Source organism: Anoplopoma fimbria, chromosome 1 (genome assembly GCF_027596085.1).
Source record: "Anoplopoma fimbria isolate UVic2021 breed Golden Eagle Sablefish chromosome 1, Afim_UVic_2022, whole genome shotgun sequence".
NCBI lineage: Eukaryota > Metazoa > Chordata > Actinopteri > Perciformes > Anoplopomatidae > Anoplopoma > Anoplopoma fimbria.
Window position 1 is genome coordinate 22,076,591 of NC_072449.1, and position 15,200 is coordinate 22,091,790.

At 39.6% G+C, this 15,200-nt stretch overlaps 1 protein-coding gene across 1 annotated transcript in view; it reads left to right on the forward strand.

The window, feature by feature from the left end:
* Positions 1 to 15,200, forward strand: part of igsf9ba (immunoglobulin superfamily, member 9Ba) — a 54,861-nt gene that overhangs the window by 14,273 nt on the left and 25,388 nt on the right. The window contains exons 2-4 of the mRNA XM_054603422.1: positions 423 to 620; positions 7,033 to 7,179; positions 13,762 to 13,913. Of these exons, the coding sequence (XP_054459397.1) occupies positions 423 to 620; positions 7,033 to 7,179; positions 13,762 to 13,913 (497 nt within the window). The remainder of the gene's footprint in view (positions 1 to 422; positions 621 to 7,032; positions 7,180 to 13,761; positions 13,914 to 15,200) is intronic.

Genomic DNA, 15,200 nt, shown 5'->3' on the forward strand with positions numbered 1-15,200 from the left:
AGTAAAGCTTATCTGAGCAGCAGCCAGCTATGATCAATGGAACCCCTTGGCAGCTCATTTTTAGTACAGTATGGCACAGCCACAAAACACTCACCAACAGATGCAGGTGACAGATGACGATAGGGTTTACCCATGTGCATGGTGACCATTCAGGAACTCTGTGCAGACCAATGAGTTCATGTTGTTTAAATCCATTTTGCAGTAGTTTAGTCGATCAACTTTAATTGACACCCAATTATACCTGTAAATTAATCTTGGATGACTTGGATATAATGAGATTATTCTGCTTTGTCAGCAAGTATTTTGTTTAGAAGAAAGTTGCTTCACCTTTTTTTTTCTTGCATGTCAGACTCCAGCCCCGATGAGATAAACGTTAAAATTCCTTGTTTGTGGTAAACACCGCCTTTGCATCTTCCTCTCAGGTGCCCACGGAGTGAGAGAGGAGCCCCGGTTTGTGACGGCGCGCGCCGGTGAGAGCGTGATCCTGGGGTGTGACGTGTCCCCTCCCCTGGACGGCCAGCAGCCCCCCTATGTGGTGGAGTGGTTCAAGTTTGGAGTGCCTATTCCCTTCTTCATCAACTTCCGCTTCTACCCTCCTCATGTGGATCCAGAGTACACTGGTAAGATGTCTGTTGATGCCGCAAAGATAAAGCATATAAGTCCAGGTCTGAAACAATGCAGAGACATTGTGAGAAGTTCTATCAAGCTGATCTAGTTTAAAGCCTCCGAATTAATGAGCATTTGGATGCATCTTGGGATGAATTGGGATCAAGATCTGTCGGACTTACTAAGAAGAGTAAATCCATAGGATTTTATCTTGTTGACACTGCAGCAGATACAGAGTTGACAACAAGTGTTTCACAGTACACTCTGATAAAGAGTGACCATGAAAAGATAGAAGGACAGTATATGACATTTTGAGCTGCATTGTACCACATGTGAAAGATGTTGGCTTGAAGATAAAATATGACCTAAAGGTTCAAAAAACAAATACATGGATTTAAAGGAATAGTTTGGGAATAGTTTGGGAAATATGCCTATGAGCTAGTTGTGTTCTGGCTGTAGCATCATATGTATATTATTTATATATATACTTGTATCTATAAACAGATATCTGCATATGAATGTGGAATCTGTAGGCAAACAAACAAGTTGTAGAGATCGTCTCGAAACTCCAACTCTAATCTCAAGTTTCTTATTGGACTGTAACAAAGGCCGACTCACAGAAGAGGAACTCTTGGCCCGGATAACTGCCAGCTAAACAAATAGTGTCCCTTGCTTTCAGACGCTTAATTGTCTTCAGACTGATAGCCGATGGGTTCAGAGATTGTAAGATTGTAGATACAGACCGTTAGATCATCTAACTTTCAACAAGGATGTTTCCCATTTTGTGTCAAAACCATTTATTTCAACAACAGCAAAGCATTGATGAAGTTGTTTCACTGTTTGACATTGTGTCAGCGAACATGTTATTGACCAAACAGGTTAAGTGAGCAGATATTATTTATTAAGGTTAGATGGCATCTGTGTTGTTATATAAGTAGATTTCCCTACACTGCCGCAGACCTAATTATACGTTTTTGGCAGAGAGCAGAGCCATTTCTGACAACCAATAAAGTACATTGCAGAGTAAACTTGCTGTTTACTTGCACCTTCCAATCCAATCCTTCACTGAGAAGATTGTCCTGCAAGTATAATAAGGCACGGTGCAGTTCACGGAGGCCTTTGGCCGCATTTGTAAAGCATTCTGGTTCTTGAGCTGTTCTTTCTGTTCTAACATGGCGTTTGGGGCTGTGCGTGGGGCATCTGCTGCCTCTGAGTGCATAGTGAGAAATAACTATGTCTCAGCAATTTACAACTGCAGTATAGATACATTTCCTACACACTCAAGTGAAAATGCAGCAAGGAGCCTATATAGTGTAGAATTGTTACAGTATATTAAAATCGTAGTGTGTATGAGGCTATATTGAACAAATCAATGGCATTTAATTGAGCCTACCCTCATTGATATATATGGTGTGAATGAAATAATAGAATCATCTGTTAGTATAACAGATTCAATTCAAATGCATAATAAACTGACACATCAAAAAAAGATTCCCCAAAACAGTCTCAACAAAACATGTAATATTTAAGTCCAGTATTCACTCCCTTTTAGCCCTGTTTTTGGTCTCAACCAACAGATATCTGACTCTTTAGCTGCTAAATGCTCCACTAATTCACCAGCTAGTTGCCAACATTGTTTCTTTACTGTTTGGTGCTTAGCAGGTAGCTTACGATGAGGTTTTTATGCTGAAAAGTGCTGCCTCTTATGGTCAAAAGCGTAGCTGTGAGAGGGTTGAGACTGAACAAAAACGGTAAAGTTACGGCTATAAAACCAAAACAATGAACTGAATGATGCTATAAAGCTCTTCAGAGATGAAGGGAACTGCATCAGTGATAATTCTTTGTAGATTCCTCAAAATGAGCAACCCCTTTTTGTACGGGATCCATTGTTTCAATACAAAATATTGATTATAGCAGCTTTAGAATCAGGATCAAATACATATCTCCCTCTCCTGGCTTTGCTTTCTCACAGACTACTTGCAGCAGGAAATTGGTTCCTCTGATGTTGCTTCAGCATCTGTGACAAGATGGCGAGCTGTCAGAATGGGGTCAGAATTATCCATTCCTGTTCCCACCTCTTTAGCAAGTACAAAAACCCTGCATGACCTGGTAATAAGCTATGAAATAAAAGGCAAAACATGGCTTGTTGGAAAGCTGGCGGATTCATCTCCCTAGTGTGAGTGTCCTCAATGTGGACATAACAGATTTTTCAGGCGTTTTTTTTTCAGTTAAAAGGGTGTGATTAATATTAACTTCATTGTAATTCCTCCCCGAGGGCTTTTCAAGCAGGGCCATCACTGCAGAGAAGACTAATGGCAGTGGCTCACTGTCTGGGGAACAATCCTTTTTTGTTTTGTAGTGACTCCTGTAGAACCTGCAGCTGCTGGAGCGTTTCATTGCTTACTTTAACCTCCTGACCGGCAGCAGGGTATGAACGACCGGCGCTTTGAAAACAGCATCATACTAGGCGTTGCTCATTCGTGCTCTGGTGGGCCTCTGCCATGTGGCGTAAAGTCCACTGCTGAGGATTATCAGTGAACAGATGCAACATGAATATGGCCAGTCTTATTGCATAGATTAAAGTTTGTTCGAGGGATTGCATGTGCACAACGACAGTCTGATAATGACGCTGGACTGTAGCTTATGAGATGCTCTTTGAGTCTGTGAAGTCTCAGAGCTCATTCGGGTTATTCCCATGGATTGTTATCGCTTAATATGAATAAAACTGGCGAATAGACCAAATTTGATATTATTCCATCACACAGCTGCTACCAAAATAGAGTAGATTATCCATGAATGCTGCACTTACAGTTTGGACAAATCCAAATATTATCTCTGTGCAGATTTTAGAGACAATTTATGTTTCAACCATTTAGTCTGGATCACTGAGCACTAACATTGTTCACTTTCAATTCTTGCTACTGTGATTGTGAAGACACCAACAGTATATTAATTTGATTATTTTATTCTAGATTCCCTATTACAATACAAGTTTATTTCCCTTTTCTAACTCGTTGTTAAATGAGAACTTGCACATATTTCCTTGCAGACTGAAATATATCCAGCCAGTTTCTTCTGCAGCTACAGAATATAGAAATAACAAAATTAAAAACATCTAATTTTGTGCCCATTCAAGCAATCAACTATTCAGATATGCAAATTGTGAAATTTTTGTGTCCGAAATGTGTCCGAATTTAATGTCCCTCTTTCTGGCAAATCTAAATCACATCTCTACACAAGGATAATATGGATATGTAGGCAGAATCGTCCCCTCAGGAGCTTTCCTACCTGTAGTCCACACAGTATGCTACTGTACAGGATAATGATGAAAATGCTACTTACTGTTAAAAGAGGAAGGGAGCTAATATGTTTCTACACAAAAAAGGCTATAGATCAGTATGCCATTATGCATACTGATCTATAGCCCATATTATTTGGAATGTTTACATACAGTATAAAGAATTAGGCATTTTTGTGTCGTAGCATGTAATCAGTGGTCAGCATGACACTACTGGTTGCAAAATACATTTTTCACTGGATACATCTTAATATGATAGTAAGCTATCTAACATAATGTTAGAATGTAATTATAAGCAGTGAAAGATGAAATCAGCCTCTAGTTCAAATGGGAAAACCTCAAATGTCTACATCACTATCTAAATAAATCCAATAATAATTGTTATTCACTCAATTTAGCTGATTAAAAATATACTTTACAACACAAACTAACAACGATACGTAACAAGATGGAATACCTAGGCAATTTATTTGTTGTGACTACAAGGCTAGCTATGGATTTACCATCTTGGAATGATGCATGAATGTTCCCAAGGTGGAATAATGAGAGATTTTCTTGTTAGTCTATTTTTATGGGTGAATTAAGAGTATTATAGAGTGCAATAATAAGTGACCAGGGAGTGGTTTGGGAATATGGAATTTATAGAATGTCAGCTGTGTAAAAAGGTACATTAGGGTGGTAAACACTTTTATTACAAAGGAGGAAAAATAATACTATATTTTTAAATGTTATTACTTTAAGGTATGCGTTATTAACTATATTTAAGAAAGTGCTACACTAACTTTCCCCAGCTATATATGTTCCCTCTTTTAATCTGAGCTCTTACGGACTCAAACTGCCACGTTGTCTCTTTGGATCTTAAGTGTTTCCTCTTTAAAGCGTCCCTATCTGACAAAGCCTGTGATGTGATCTAAACAAGGTTTAAGCTCATCTGTTTTCACAGCAGACAGAACCCTGTGCTGTGTAAGTGGTGTATGCCCAGGGGGGCCGTCCCTGACGAGGATACAGTGCTGTTAGCTCTGTTTACAGCAGCACCCTCTCACTCTTTGACAAATGGGAACTGAGCTTGATCCCCACCCTTCACGCCAACACCCACCCTACTCAGCACTTCAATGCCCAGGCAAAAATAGACATGACTTTTTAAAGACAAGCTACCTTTTTACAGACTGTAGACTCTTTTCTCCTCCCCTCTTTGCTGCATCGATTCCCTGCTAACCAAAAAAAAAGCACGTCAGTTTTCTAACCCAACTACATCAGCAATCTCTGGGTTGGGGGTATCTATCTATTGCGTTTATATACAGTGCTGGTAGAGCAATTCAGCCCAACCTCAACATCAATATATTTGCCTGACAGTTTGATGTAACAGTGCTTTACAGAACATCTACACATCAAAGTTTGGAAAAATGATCCATCTCCGAAACACTCGTCAGACAGCGGAAGCGAACGTTTTAGTCTGTTGGGCTGTCAGAGGCAGCCATGTGAGCAGCGTGCTGGAGGCTTGAAGACAGACAGCTTAGCAGCTGAAGATTTCACCATGCCTGGTTTCCTCAACTTCTCTCATCCCTTGTGATTTCCTCCCTTTTTAGAATTCCAATTTATCCTCAGCCTTGAAGAAAAAAAGCGGCGGGGATGGAGAAGTTTTATGAGAAATAGATGATTTCTTTGAGGCGGAAGGCTGGTCTTTTCCCACAGTGACATCAAATACTTTATTTTAATTCAGCTGAAGGTATGGCTCCTAGGTAGTTTCATGCTTAAATCCCAATGCTGGAAGGTAGCTATGTTTTTTCAAGCCACATTTATGGTTCAATATTATGATGTTTAATCTGTTACAGTTCAAATATGCTTATTCGCTATTTTTGCTGAGAGATAGATGAGAGGATCAGTATGACAATCATGTCTGTACCTTAGATATGAAGCTACAGCAAGGAGATTTCCCCCTGCCTCCAGGCTGGAAGCATGGGGAAAGGTCTAGCATGCTCACTAATTAATATTTATATCTGGTTAAAGAAAAGCACTTTGTCCGGTCGAGAATTAGTCCTGCACATAACCCACCTGAAAACAAAAACCTGACATTTTCACGCTTTGGTTTTATTACAGATTAAACTAACAAACAAGATCTTTCGGCCAGGCCAGCTGTTTCCCCAACAAAAGCTTACGTTAATGTCATATTTAGTTTTCTTTGGCCAGAGAAATGCTAGCTGTTTCCCCTTGTTTACAGCCTTAATGCTAAGCTAACCATCTCCAGCTTCATATTTACTGTAGATATGAGAATGGTATGGATTTTCTTTTTCTAACTCCTAGCAATGAGGCGAAAAAGCCATTTCCCAACATGTCAAAGTAATTTTTAATCTACAATCAAACGGAATTCTTTTGCTAATACTCCTTTGAGTTTTGGTTTTATCCAGAGTCTGCATGCTCTTTACATCTGTTTTATGTTTCCTCAAACAGTCCAAAGACTTGGAAATCAGGCTGATGGAAGTCTCTAAATTTCCCAATAGGTATGGAAGTACAGTAAGTGTTAGGGGTTGTCTGTCTCTGTTATCTCTATGAGAGGCTGGCAACCTTTCCAGGGTGTTTTCCTGCCTTGTAGTGCTTGGAAAAGCTCCAGACCACTAAACCCCGCAAATAGGAATTACAACAAATTGGTTTGTCACAACCAACTTGGACTTTTTGCATCAAAACAGGCCTGAGCATGTGCTTATTTTAATAACTAGTAGTTCAAAGTCTGGGTTTATGGTAGAAAATGGGAGAAGCAGAAATTCATATATTGTTGCACCTAATCCTAATAACACATAATACTCAGTAGCAGAATGTATTTTATTTGTCTTTTTAATCCCTTTTAAAGACAAACACTAGCATTATTTTACACCATAACTTGGAGGCTATACTTTTGATGCAAAGCCAATGCATCATGAATCAGTTTTTCTTCATGCTGCAAGAATAAAAAAAAGGTTGAAAAGAAGCACTTAACCTCCAGCTGCTATGATGGATCTCTGTGGTGACCAGCAAAGCTACTAGGTGGGAGTTTAAATGCAGAAGCCGACCATCGCTTGAAAAGAGCATGCAGGTGTTTTGAAAAGCAGAAAAACACAAATTAAGTTTTTATTTTATTCCTCTTCTGTCTCCAGGTAGAGCCTCTCTGCACGGGAAGGCCTCCTTACAGATTGACCCAGTGCGCTCGGAGGACCAAGGCTGGTACGAGTGCAGGGTCCTGATGCTGGAGCAACAGTACGACACCTTCCACAACGGCAGCTGGGTGCACCTCACAGTCAATGGTGAGTCACCTGCCCGCAGCGCCTGACCTAAGAACATATGTTTTTGTGGGTGTGGAAGGGAAAGAAATAGAAAACCTGCGTCATATACACTTAATGGGAACGTTTGGATTCTTTGAAGTGAGGTACTTATCAACAGTCAGTATATTACCGACAGTAGATGCTGTTTTTTAAGCCCCCAGCTTGGAGAAGCAGACGGGAGTATGGGCGTGGAGGCTAAGCAATGTACTGTTGTGGATGGGGCAGCAGCAAAAGGAATTTTAGCAACCAAAAAAAAGCTCATGTGCACGCTACATTTAGAATATTCTCCCCCCTTTACCTAGCTGTTAGATGGCCCTATAGGGGAATTGAAGCAATTATCTATTTTCTATCTTCCGTACCACAAGAATCCTTTGACAAAAACACATTTTTTGGCTTTTCTTTGTGTTATTATGAGACTTCAGTTAATTCAAAATAATCCTTTATAACACCCAAGTAACACATCAACTTAATTAAACTAACTGATCGAGGCAGCTGTAGACCAGAAACTCCCTTGTTCTGCGAGTAAACATTACTGTTTTGTCAATAGTGGCTTTGAATAGAGCATAGATGGATGTAATGGCTTCAGTTCCATAAATATAAAACCTTGTTTTTTAGACGAAATTTTGGCCTCAATCCTCTCAAGGTCAAAAGCACAAGCATGGACAATAGTAGTCTATCAATACACCTCAATCATGAGGAGCATTTCAGTATATGTTTTATTATTGAAATGTAGTTTTCAGATTGAGTTGGTAATGATATTTAGTTTAAAGCAGTTTTATTATCTTTATTAACACACAGTATGTTTAAACTCAATTCATTAATTATGTAAATTACGTTGGGCATTTTCAGTATTTCCTGAAATGTTATATACATATAAATATATGTATTTAGTTTATTATGTTACTCTCCTTTGCTTTAGATTTTAAAATGTTAAAATGTTTTAAATAATACTGTGCTGGACATATAGATACAAATGAGAGAAATCTAACTTTAAAAGGGAATTCAGATTTTTGTGTGCAAACGTGGAAATTTACTATGGTGACATGCACCCTAATAGGCTCCGTTTGTCTTTGGTGTTTAACTTTTTTTCATGTAAAATAAAGTAATAAAAAAATAAAAACTATGTGTTAAATGCAGCCTTACAAGTAGACCTTCAGTCACACTGGTTCTTGCAGGTGACAGTTCATAGTTTTCTATGTAAGTCACATTTTAAGCGAGAGACCATTAGACACTGTTAAAGATCATTCCTGCAGCTCCTTTTCAAAAGGCCCTGGTGTTAAAAAAAGGGATGAGAGGCTGGTTAGAAGAGAATTGATTGCAACCTGTTTAAGGCGGTTCCGGCAGGGATCGTCTGTGATAGTCTGAGAGCTATCAAAGTGATGACCAGGCGGAAAAAAAAAATCTGCACCTTTGCATTTCCCAGGAATGCCCCAGTGGCTCAGAGAATCCTATGTGAAGTGTGTCTTCGCATTGTTGCAAAGCGCCAGAGACTACAGAGACAACGACGCCTTTGTGTTTTATTTTTTTTAAGCCCTGTATCTGTTTCACGTAAGGAATGCTTTTTAGACAGATATTATATTAAGCTGCTTCATATGTTTTGCAGGAGCTGTAACCGAGTGAATGCATTATGCAGCAAAGGTGCAGTGAAGTAAATGCAGCAAATTATTTAGTATGTCTCATCTGGTAGTATTCCTTAGTTGGCTTTTCTACAATTGGCTAATATGAATATTTCCTAAACAGAAGAGATCAAGCCAGAAGTGGTGTTTTTCTTATGTTTAAGCTTCACAGGTTTCTAACTTTAGACAGCTGTAATCCTCTGCGTTGTCAGAGAGAGACTTTGCGAGAAAACTGTCAAACTCATTCACATGTATATTTTTGGCGCCGTGGGAAATCTCATGCATATTCGGATTGATCATGCATATGTTTTACAATGGATGCAATTTTGGTATTTGAATAATGATTACTACGCTCTGTATGTGAAAGCCTGTTTAAAGAACCATTTATAAAGTCCATTGCACGGCATAATCATTTTGGAATGAAAAATGCTGATGTGTATAAATGGTTATTATCAATGCAGAACATAATGTTTTCTTTTGTGCCTGTTTGTGCGTTAGCACGGCACACGCGCTGTCAATTGCTTTCTGCACTGTGTTCTGTGTGCAGTGCATTACATCAACATTGACATGAGAGCATCTCATTGTGTGTGTTTCTATGCAGCTAAATGAGATCTCTGTCTCCTGGTTGAAGATGTAGTTGAAGAGTTTATAGGTCATACTCTGCCGTCACCTGCACACTCTTGTGATGTTTGGAGTTTGGGAACGTGTGTGTGTGTGTGTGTGTGTGTGTGTGTGTGTGTGTGTGTGTGTGTGTGTGTGTGTGTGTGTGTGTGTGTGTGTGTGTGTGTGTGTGTGTGTGTGTGTGTGTGTGTGTGTGTGCATCAATGTCTTGCTGTGGAGGCATACTGCATCTCTGTAGCTTTCCTCATCAGTATTCACTCTTAACTTCAACTACTCCCTCCCTCTTCTGCTGCTCTCCACTCCTGTCAGGCCTTTCAACAGAAACTGAGCTCTCCGAGTTGTAGCAGAACTAATAATATCCCTGAATGTCATCTTATATTATATTTGGCATATTAAGTGATGACATTTTTACATGACCTTGTGTGTATATAATGTGTCTAACTGTAGAGGTGCCCTACACACATGCATATATTCTGTATTGTGGTAGATGTGTTTTTCTTCTTCAAACATTTAGTTTTATTGGGGCTTAATTTGAATTTTAACACAGACATTCATGGAAACACCAAAAGCAGCAGTTGTTCCAGAGTCTAGATATCCAATAAGGGAATTCATATGAAGACTTTATGCTACTGTTGTCCTCTAAATGGGTGTCTGTGAGGGAAGCAGGTGCCATTTTTGTCTGGCCTCCACACAGACACTAAGGGCACCCATTTCCTTTGGCTGTTGGCATTTGCATACACTCCTCCTTTGAGTTCCTGTCTGCTGGCCTTAACTTCCTGCCAAGCGGACAGGGTATTCGTGCCCACTCAGTGGCAGGTGTCAGATGGCAAGGCCTTGTGCCCGAAAAAGACACTAAGGCCACTCTCCATTCTCTGCCCACCCTCCTTCTCCTCCTCTCCTCTCTCCAGTCTCTTGCCCTGTCCTTCCCTTCTCTCTCAAGCATCAGCAAGCTTTTCAGGAATGGAAAATAGCGTTTTCACATGATTTTATGTTAACGATCTTCACTGAAACATAAGGAAACACAGACCCTGCCACTGTGTCACTGGGTTAGTGATGGGCCGGCATTTAGGACCCATTTTGCTGCCAGCTTATTTGTCCACCAGCTCCATATATCCGCCATGTGTGTCTTCTCTTGTCAGTCACTAATGGGCCCATTGTGGCTACAAATGGAGCCCATGTGAACAATCACCATCAAGCCCATCTGGGACACAAAGATGCAGATTTAAATAATAAGTCAACATTTTTTTCTTCACATTCGTCCCAAAATTGCTCACAATTTTCTGATCCCACAATGAGAGAAAGGTATTATGAAAGGTAGGATGTGAGTCTCTTCTCTTCTTCATTACAAATAATAATAATCCAGATTATGTTGACAACCTTGAGTGTGCTGACATAAGAAGAGGGAGGAAAGTCTCTTCCTAATCTCTGCAACAGTTTACACTGAAACACATGTTACACGTTTGAGGCTTATGATGTTAAATCAATGAAAATCGTGTACTCCATGTAGCCGTATTCTCTTAGGAGCAGAGACAAGAAAAGAAAGACTAAGCAAGGGAATAAAATGATGCATGCGCACTCTTGAGTTTGTGAGCAAATAACTTGCGAATGTATGCCATGCAAACAGGCCGGACCCTGTTTCTAACTGTAGCATTCAGGCCATGTGCTGATGTGCTGTGTAGTCTAAAGAAGAACAGTGGAAGTGCAGGATTTTTAAGCATCTTTTAATGAATATAAAGGACGAAGAGTTGCAGGAAGTAGGGCGAGAATTTGAGTTTTAGTGCAACTCCCAGGTTTTTGGTGCCACAGAGACACTTCCTCTGTGACGAGCTGTACCTGACGGTGTGAAACAACTCCCAGGTTGACCAATGTACCTGAAGTTGTCACCGTCATGTGTGCCACTTATTTCCTGCCAACTGATGCTTAAACCCCTGAGAAGAATCTGCATCTGAATAAAAAATAATAACAGCACTTGGTGGTGGCGGAAGTAGATCCTGTAGTGAGGTAAAAGTACCAGAACCACAATGTAAAATACTCCATCACAAGTTAATGTTCTGACTTTAACAATTCCTATTATCAGCTAAATTTACTGAAAATATTAAAAAGTAAAAGTGCTCATTCCTCAGCCCATGTGTCTGATATATTATCATATTTTACCTTAATAATACTGATGCATTTTACTGTTGTAGCTGGTCAAGGTGGAGCTAGTTTTTACTACTTTATATACAGTTTGGTAGTTTCGCCCTGTGGTTTCCAAACTCAGGGTCAAGATAAATCTGAAAGGTTGTGCAAAGATTATCGGGAGGGGATTAAAGTGTTTTGCTACTTAAACTTATTTTTTAAACTTTTCTCTAATCTTTGCTTTATTTGTGAAATATTGGATACTTTAACTTATTCAGGCCTGTGATGGATCGAGCTACAGGCATGAGGAGTCACAGGTAGCTTTTTAAAAAGAGGGTTTAATTTACACAAAATTAAAAAAACTTTTCATGAAATATGCAACAAAAGTGCTGAAAATGAAACTCACCAAGCTGTCAGCCTCCGTAGCAGTGACTTAGAGGCGCCAATGTCTTCAGCAGTGTGTGTACTGGTAGTTCCAAAAAGTATTCTGAGAAAGGGTGAATCACTGCAACCATCAGAGGTCCTTGAGCATGCAGCCATAACTGGCCAACCAAATTATTATGCAGTTTTCTGCAGAAGAAGGTGAAATTATTTTTGACAGACACAGAGGTGCACACTCACAGAAACACGCAAGCACACACACACATGCGACCAATCGTGTGATCCTCCTGAAAGAGATAATAACGTGAACTTAACAGAACTGCTTTTTTCATCAATGGGTTAACAAAAAGACAAACACTACCACCTTATCTACAAATAGAACAAATGCGACAATAAGTCTATCAGGATAGATATTTTAGAAACATACCAATATAGATTGAGGGTTTCTATCTGAAAAGTGACAAGAATCCCTGACTTGTCACAGATTTTCTATAAGTGGTCATGAGCCAATCTTTGTGCTGTGCATTATATTTTATTAGCTTATCAAAAGTTTTCATATATAATCTTAGCTTGGAAGTAACTAACCAGTTAAAGAAATGTGTTAAAATGTACAATAGTTAAATAATAAGGATTGGTCATATCTACCAATGAGAATTAATAAAGTGTCTTAAGGTAAAAGCACAAACTCATAGTGAACCAGGTTGCCCGTTGATAACTGAAATTAAGTATCATGATCCGTTTAACGTAGCTGTTGACCCGTCAACTCCACAAGCAAGCGATGCACAAACCAGTCATGCATTTTATTTCCATTAATCTACTGTATCGTCTAAAGTAATGAGTGTTAGAGAGTGAGAGGGCAGTATGGACGGGCAGATGTCTAAACGTGCTAATTGGACAATTTGTTTGCTCCATGCCAGGTGCTAGTAGCAGTCTGAAGCATGGCAGCACTCCCAGCGGCAAGCGGTGACCCACTTGTATAACAGCGTCGTCTTTCTCTTTAACTAAACACTCTGCCACTATTTATTATCAAAATATTGTGTTAAAACACTGAGAGCAGCTGGCAGAGAACACTGCACTTTATTGTCCTGCAGTCCTTGCTGAAGAGCTCCCTTGTGGCTGTTAGTGATGCTAAGAAATATCAGGTTGAAATGCACTGATGCTGCTAAATGGTTTCTTTAGCTTTTCATGAATAAATGGCAACATGGACGGAGGAATGTCGTCATCACTGGTCCCTGTTCACTTGGGTTCTTAGCTCTTTCAAAAAACTGTGGCCCTATCTGCTGTAAGTAATATCTGTGGGCAAAAGTCATGCATGTCATACGTTGCTGACACTTTGTCCCACTGGCCAATGTGTGTATTACAACAAAAACAAATCCCTTGTGCCCCAAAAAGGCGTTTTCCTCCAAGACACACTTATAGAGAAGAAGTCTGTCCAACAGCTGAGGCTGTTTGATAAAGTCATTGGTTTGGAGGCATTTGGTCATGACATAAAGTATTGCACATTCAAGTTTTTACCTGATGAAGCTGTCAGTTAAGGAATCTAAAAAGTAATTAGGATTCAACCTATTACACCGTGAGTGCCTGTTAAAAGTTTTTTAGCAGCCCATCTAATAGTTGTTAAGATATTTCAGTCCAAACCAAAGTGATGGACTGACGGAAACTGTCATCCATGGAGCTACTAGTGTGGATAAAATATATGCAAAGCCATGTATGAAACCAGAAAAATTATTTCTGATGACAATCACAGACAAGACACGTTATGCATTTATAAAGATAATTGATGATTGTGTTACTTTTGTAATGATTCCTGCTTCCACTTTCTCCACAGCCCCACCTTCATTTACAGCGACGCCGCCGCAGTATGTGGAGGCGAAGGAAGGGGGAAGCACTATGCTTAGCTGCTCTGCCCAGGGAAATCCAAAACCAATTATCAGCTGGCTGAGGGAGGGGGAGGAGCTCGTGACCAACACAAAATATTCGGTAAGAATGATGATGAACAAAGGGCATTATTATTAGAACAAATATAGAAGCAGGGATTGAGCACAGATGGTGTCAGTCGCTGAGTCCATCTGTACAGGAAGTATGTTATGGACTATGTCTCGCTCACTAATATCAGCTTGTTCTGTTGTTGTGCTGCAAAGAAATCACATTGCTTTGTCATTAAACTTCAATAAATACTTCAGGGTTTGAATTTGTGATGCCGAGGCTTTAGTTTATGATATGTAGCAGGTCAAGAAACACATAAATTACATAATTTATATTTATTTATTTATAATTTATAACATTTATTTAATTACACTGATCATTTTTATCTGTAGTTGACAGCAAGTTAAAAGTTTCAAACCTTTGATAGATGACAGTCAATGAGCACAGTAAGACTGTCAGTCAGGCTCTCCTTGCTTCTCTGTATAACTAAACCTTGAATCACGTAATCAAATGTAAACATTAACAGCGCACCTCACATTCCAGAGTTCCTCTTTGTTGCTTGGTGATGCATGATTTTATTCCTGTGGATAAACTTCCAAAAGTAGACTCTGGTGTCATGACAAGATATTTCTGGCACAGCCTCAGTGTGATTTGATAGAAGCAAAATGTCTCATGCTACATAAACCGTTAACAATAAAACATCAGGTGGTTAGATATCAGCGTAAGTCGCACAGAATCAAAAAACATTTAACACAGCGTTTCATTACAGATGACTCAGAAACACCAAAAGCTTCAGAGGACGATGATTCATCGCAGCCACGGGATGTTCTGCATGTTGAATAAAAGGTGCTAAGGTGCAGACATAAGATGTTGTTGAATATGTATAACAGGCACATTTTCATACGGCTTGGACTTGTTTTCGGAAACTTCTTTGAAAGGTGGAGGCCTCCTTTTTTCTGCATGCCTTCACATTCTCATATGACACTGATGTTGCAGTCTGCTGCTATCAACTCTATAGCTGGCTGTGTGATACAGGAAGTGTCAGGACCAGAGGAGTGTCTGTTAAGGGCCTCTTCTTCCTTTCTCAAGCATTTTTCCCTTTTTTTCCCTCCCCAACAGTTGCCTCGTTTTAACACCATCCCCTCAGTAAATGATTAGACAACATGCACGATGCATTATTAATCTCCTTCTCCTGCATCAATATTACATTAGTCCTAATATGAATGTTTCCCCAAAAGAATAAAATTGCTAGTGAGAGCCAAATGCCATACTTCACTGGCTTAACCGTTATATACTAAGAACATATAAAAAGCAGAGCATTTATCAGCTGTCGTCTAGATT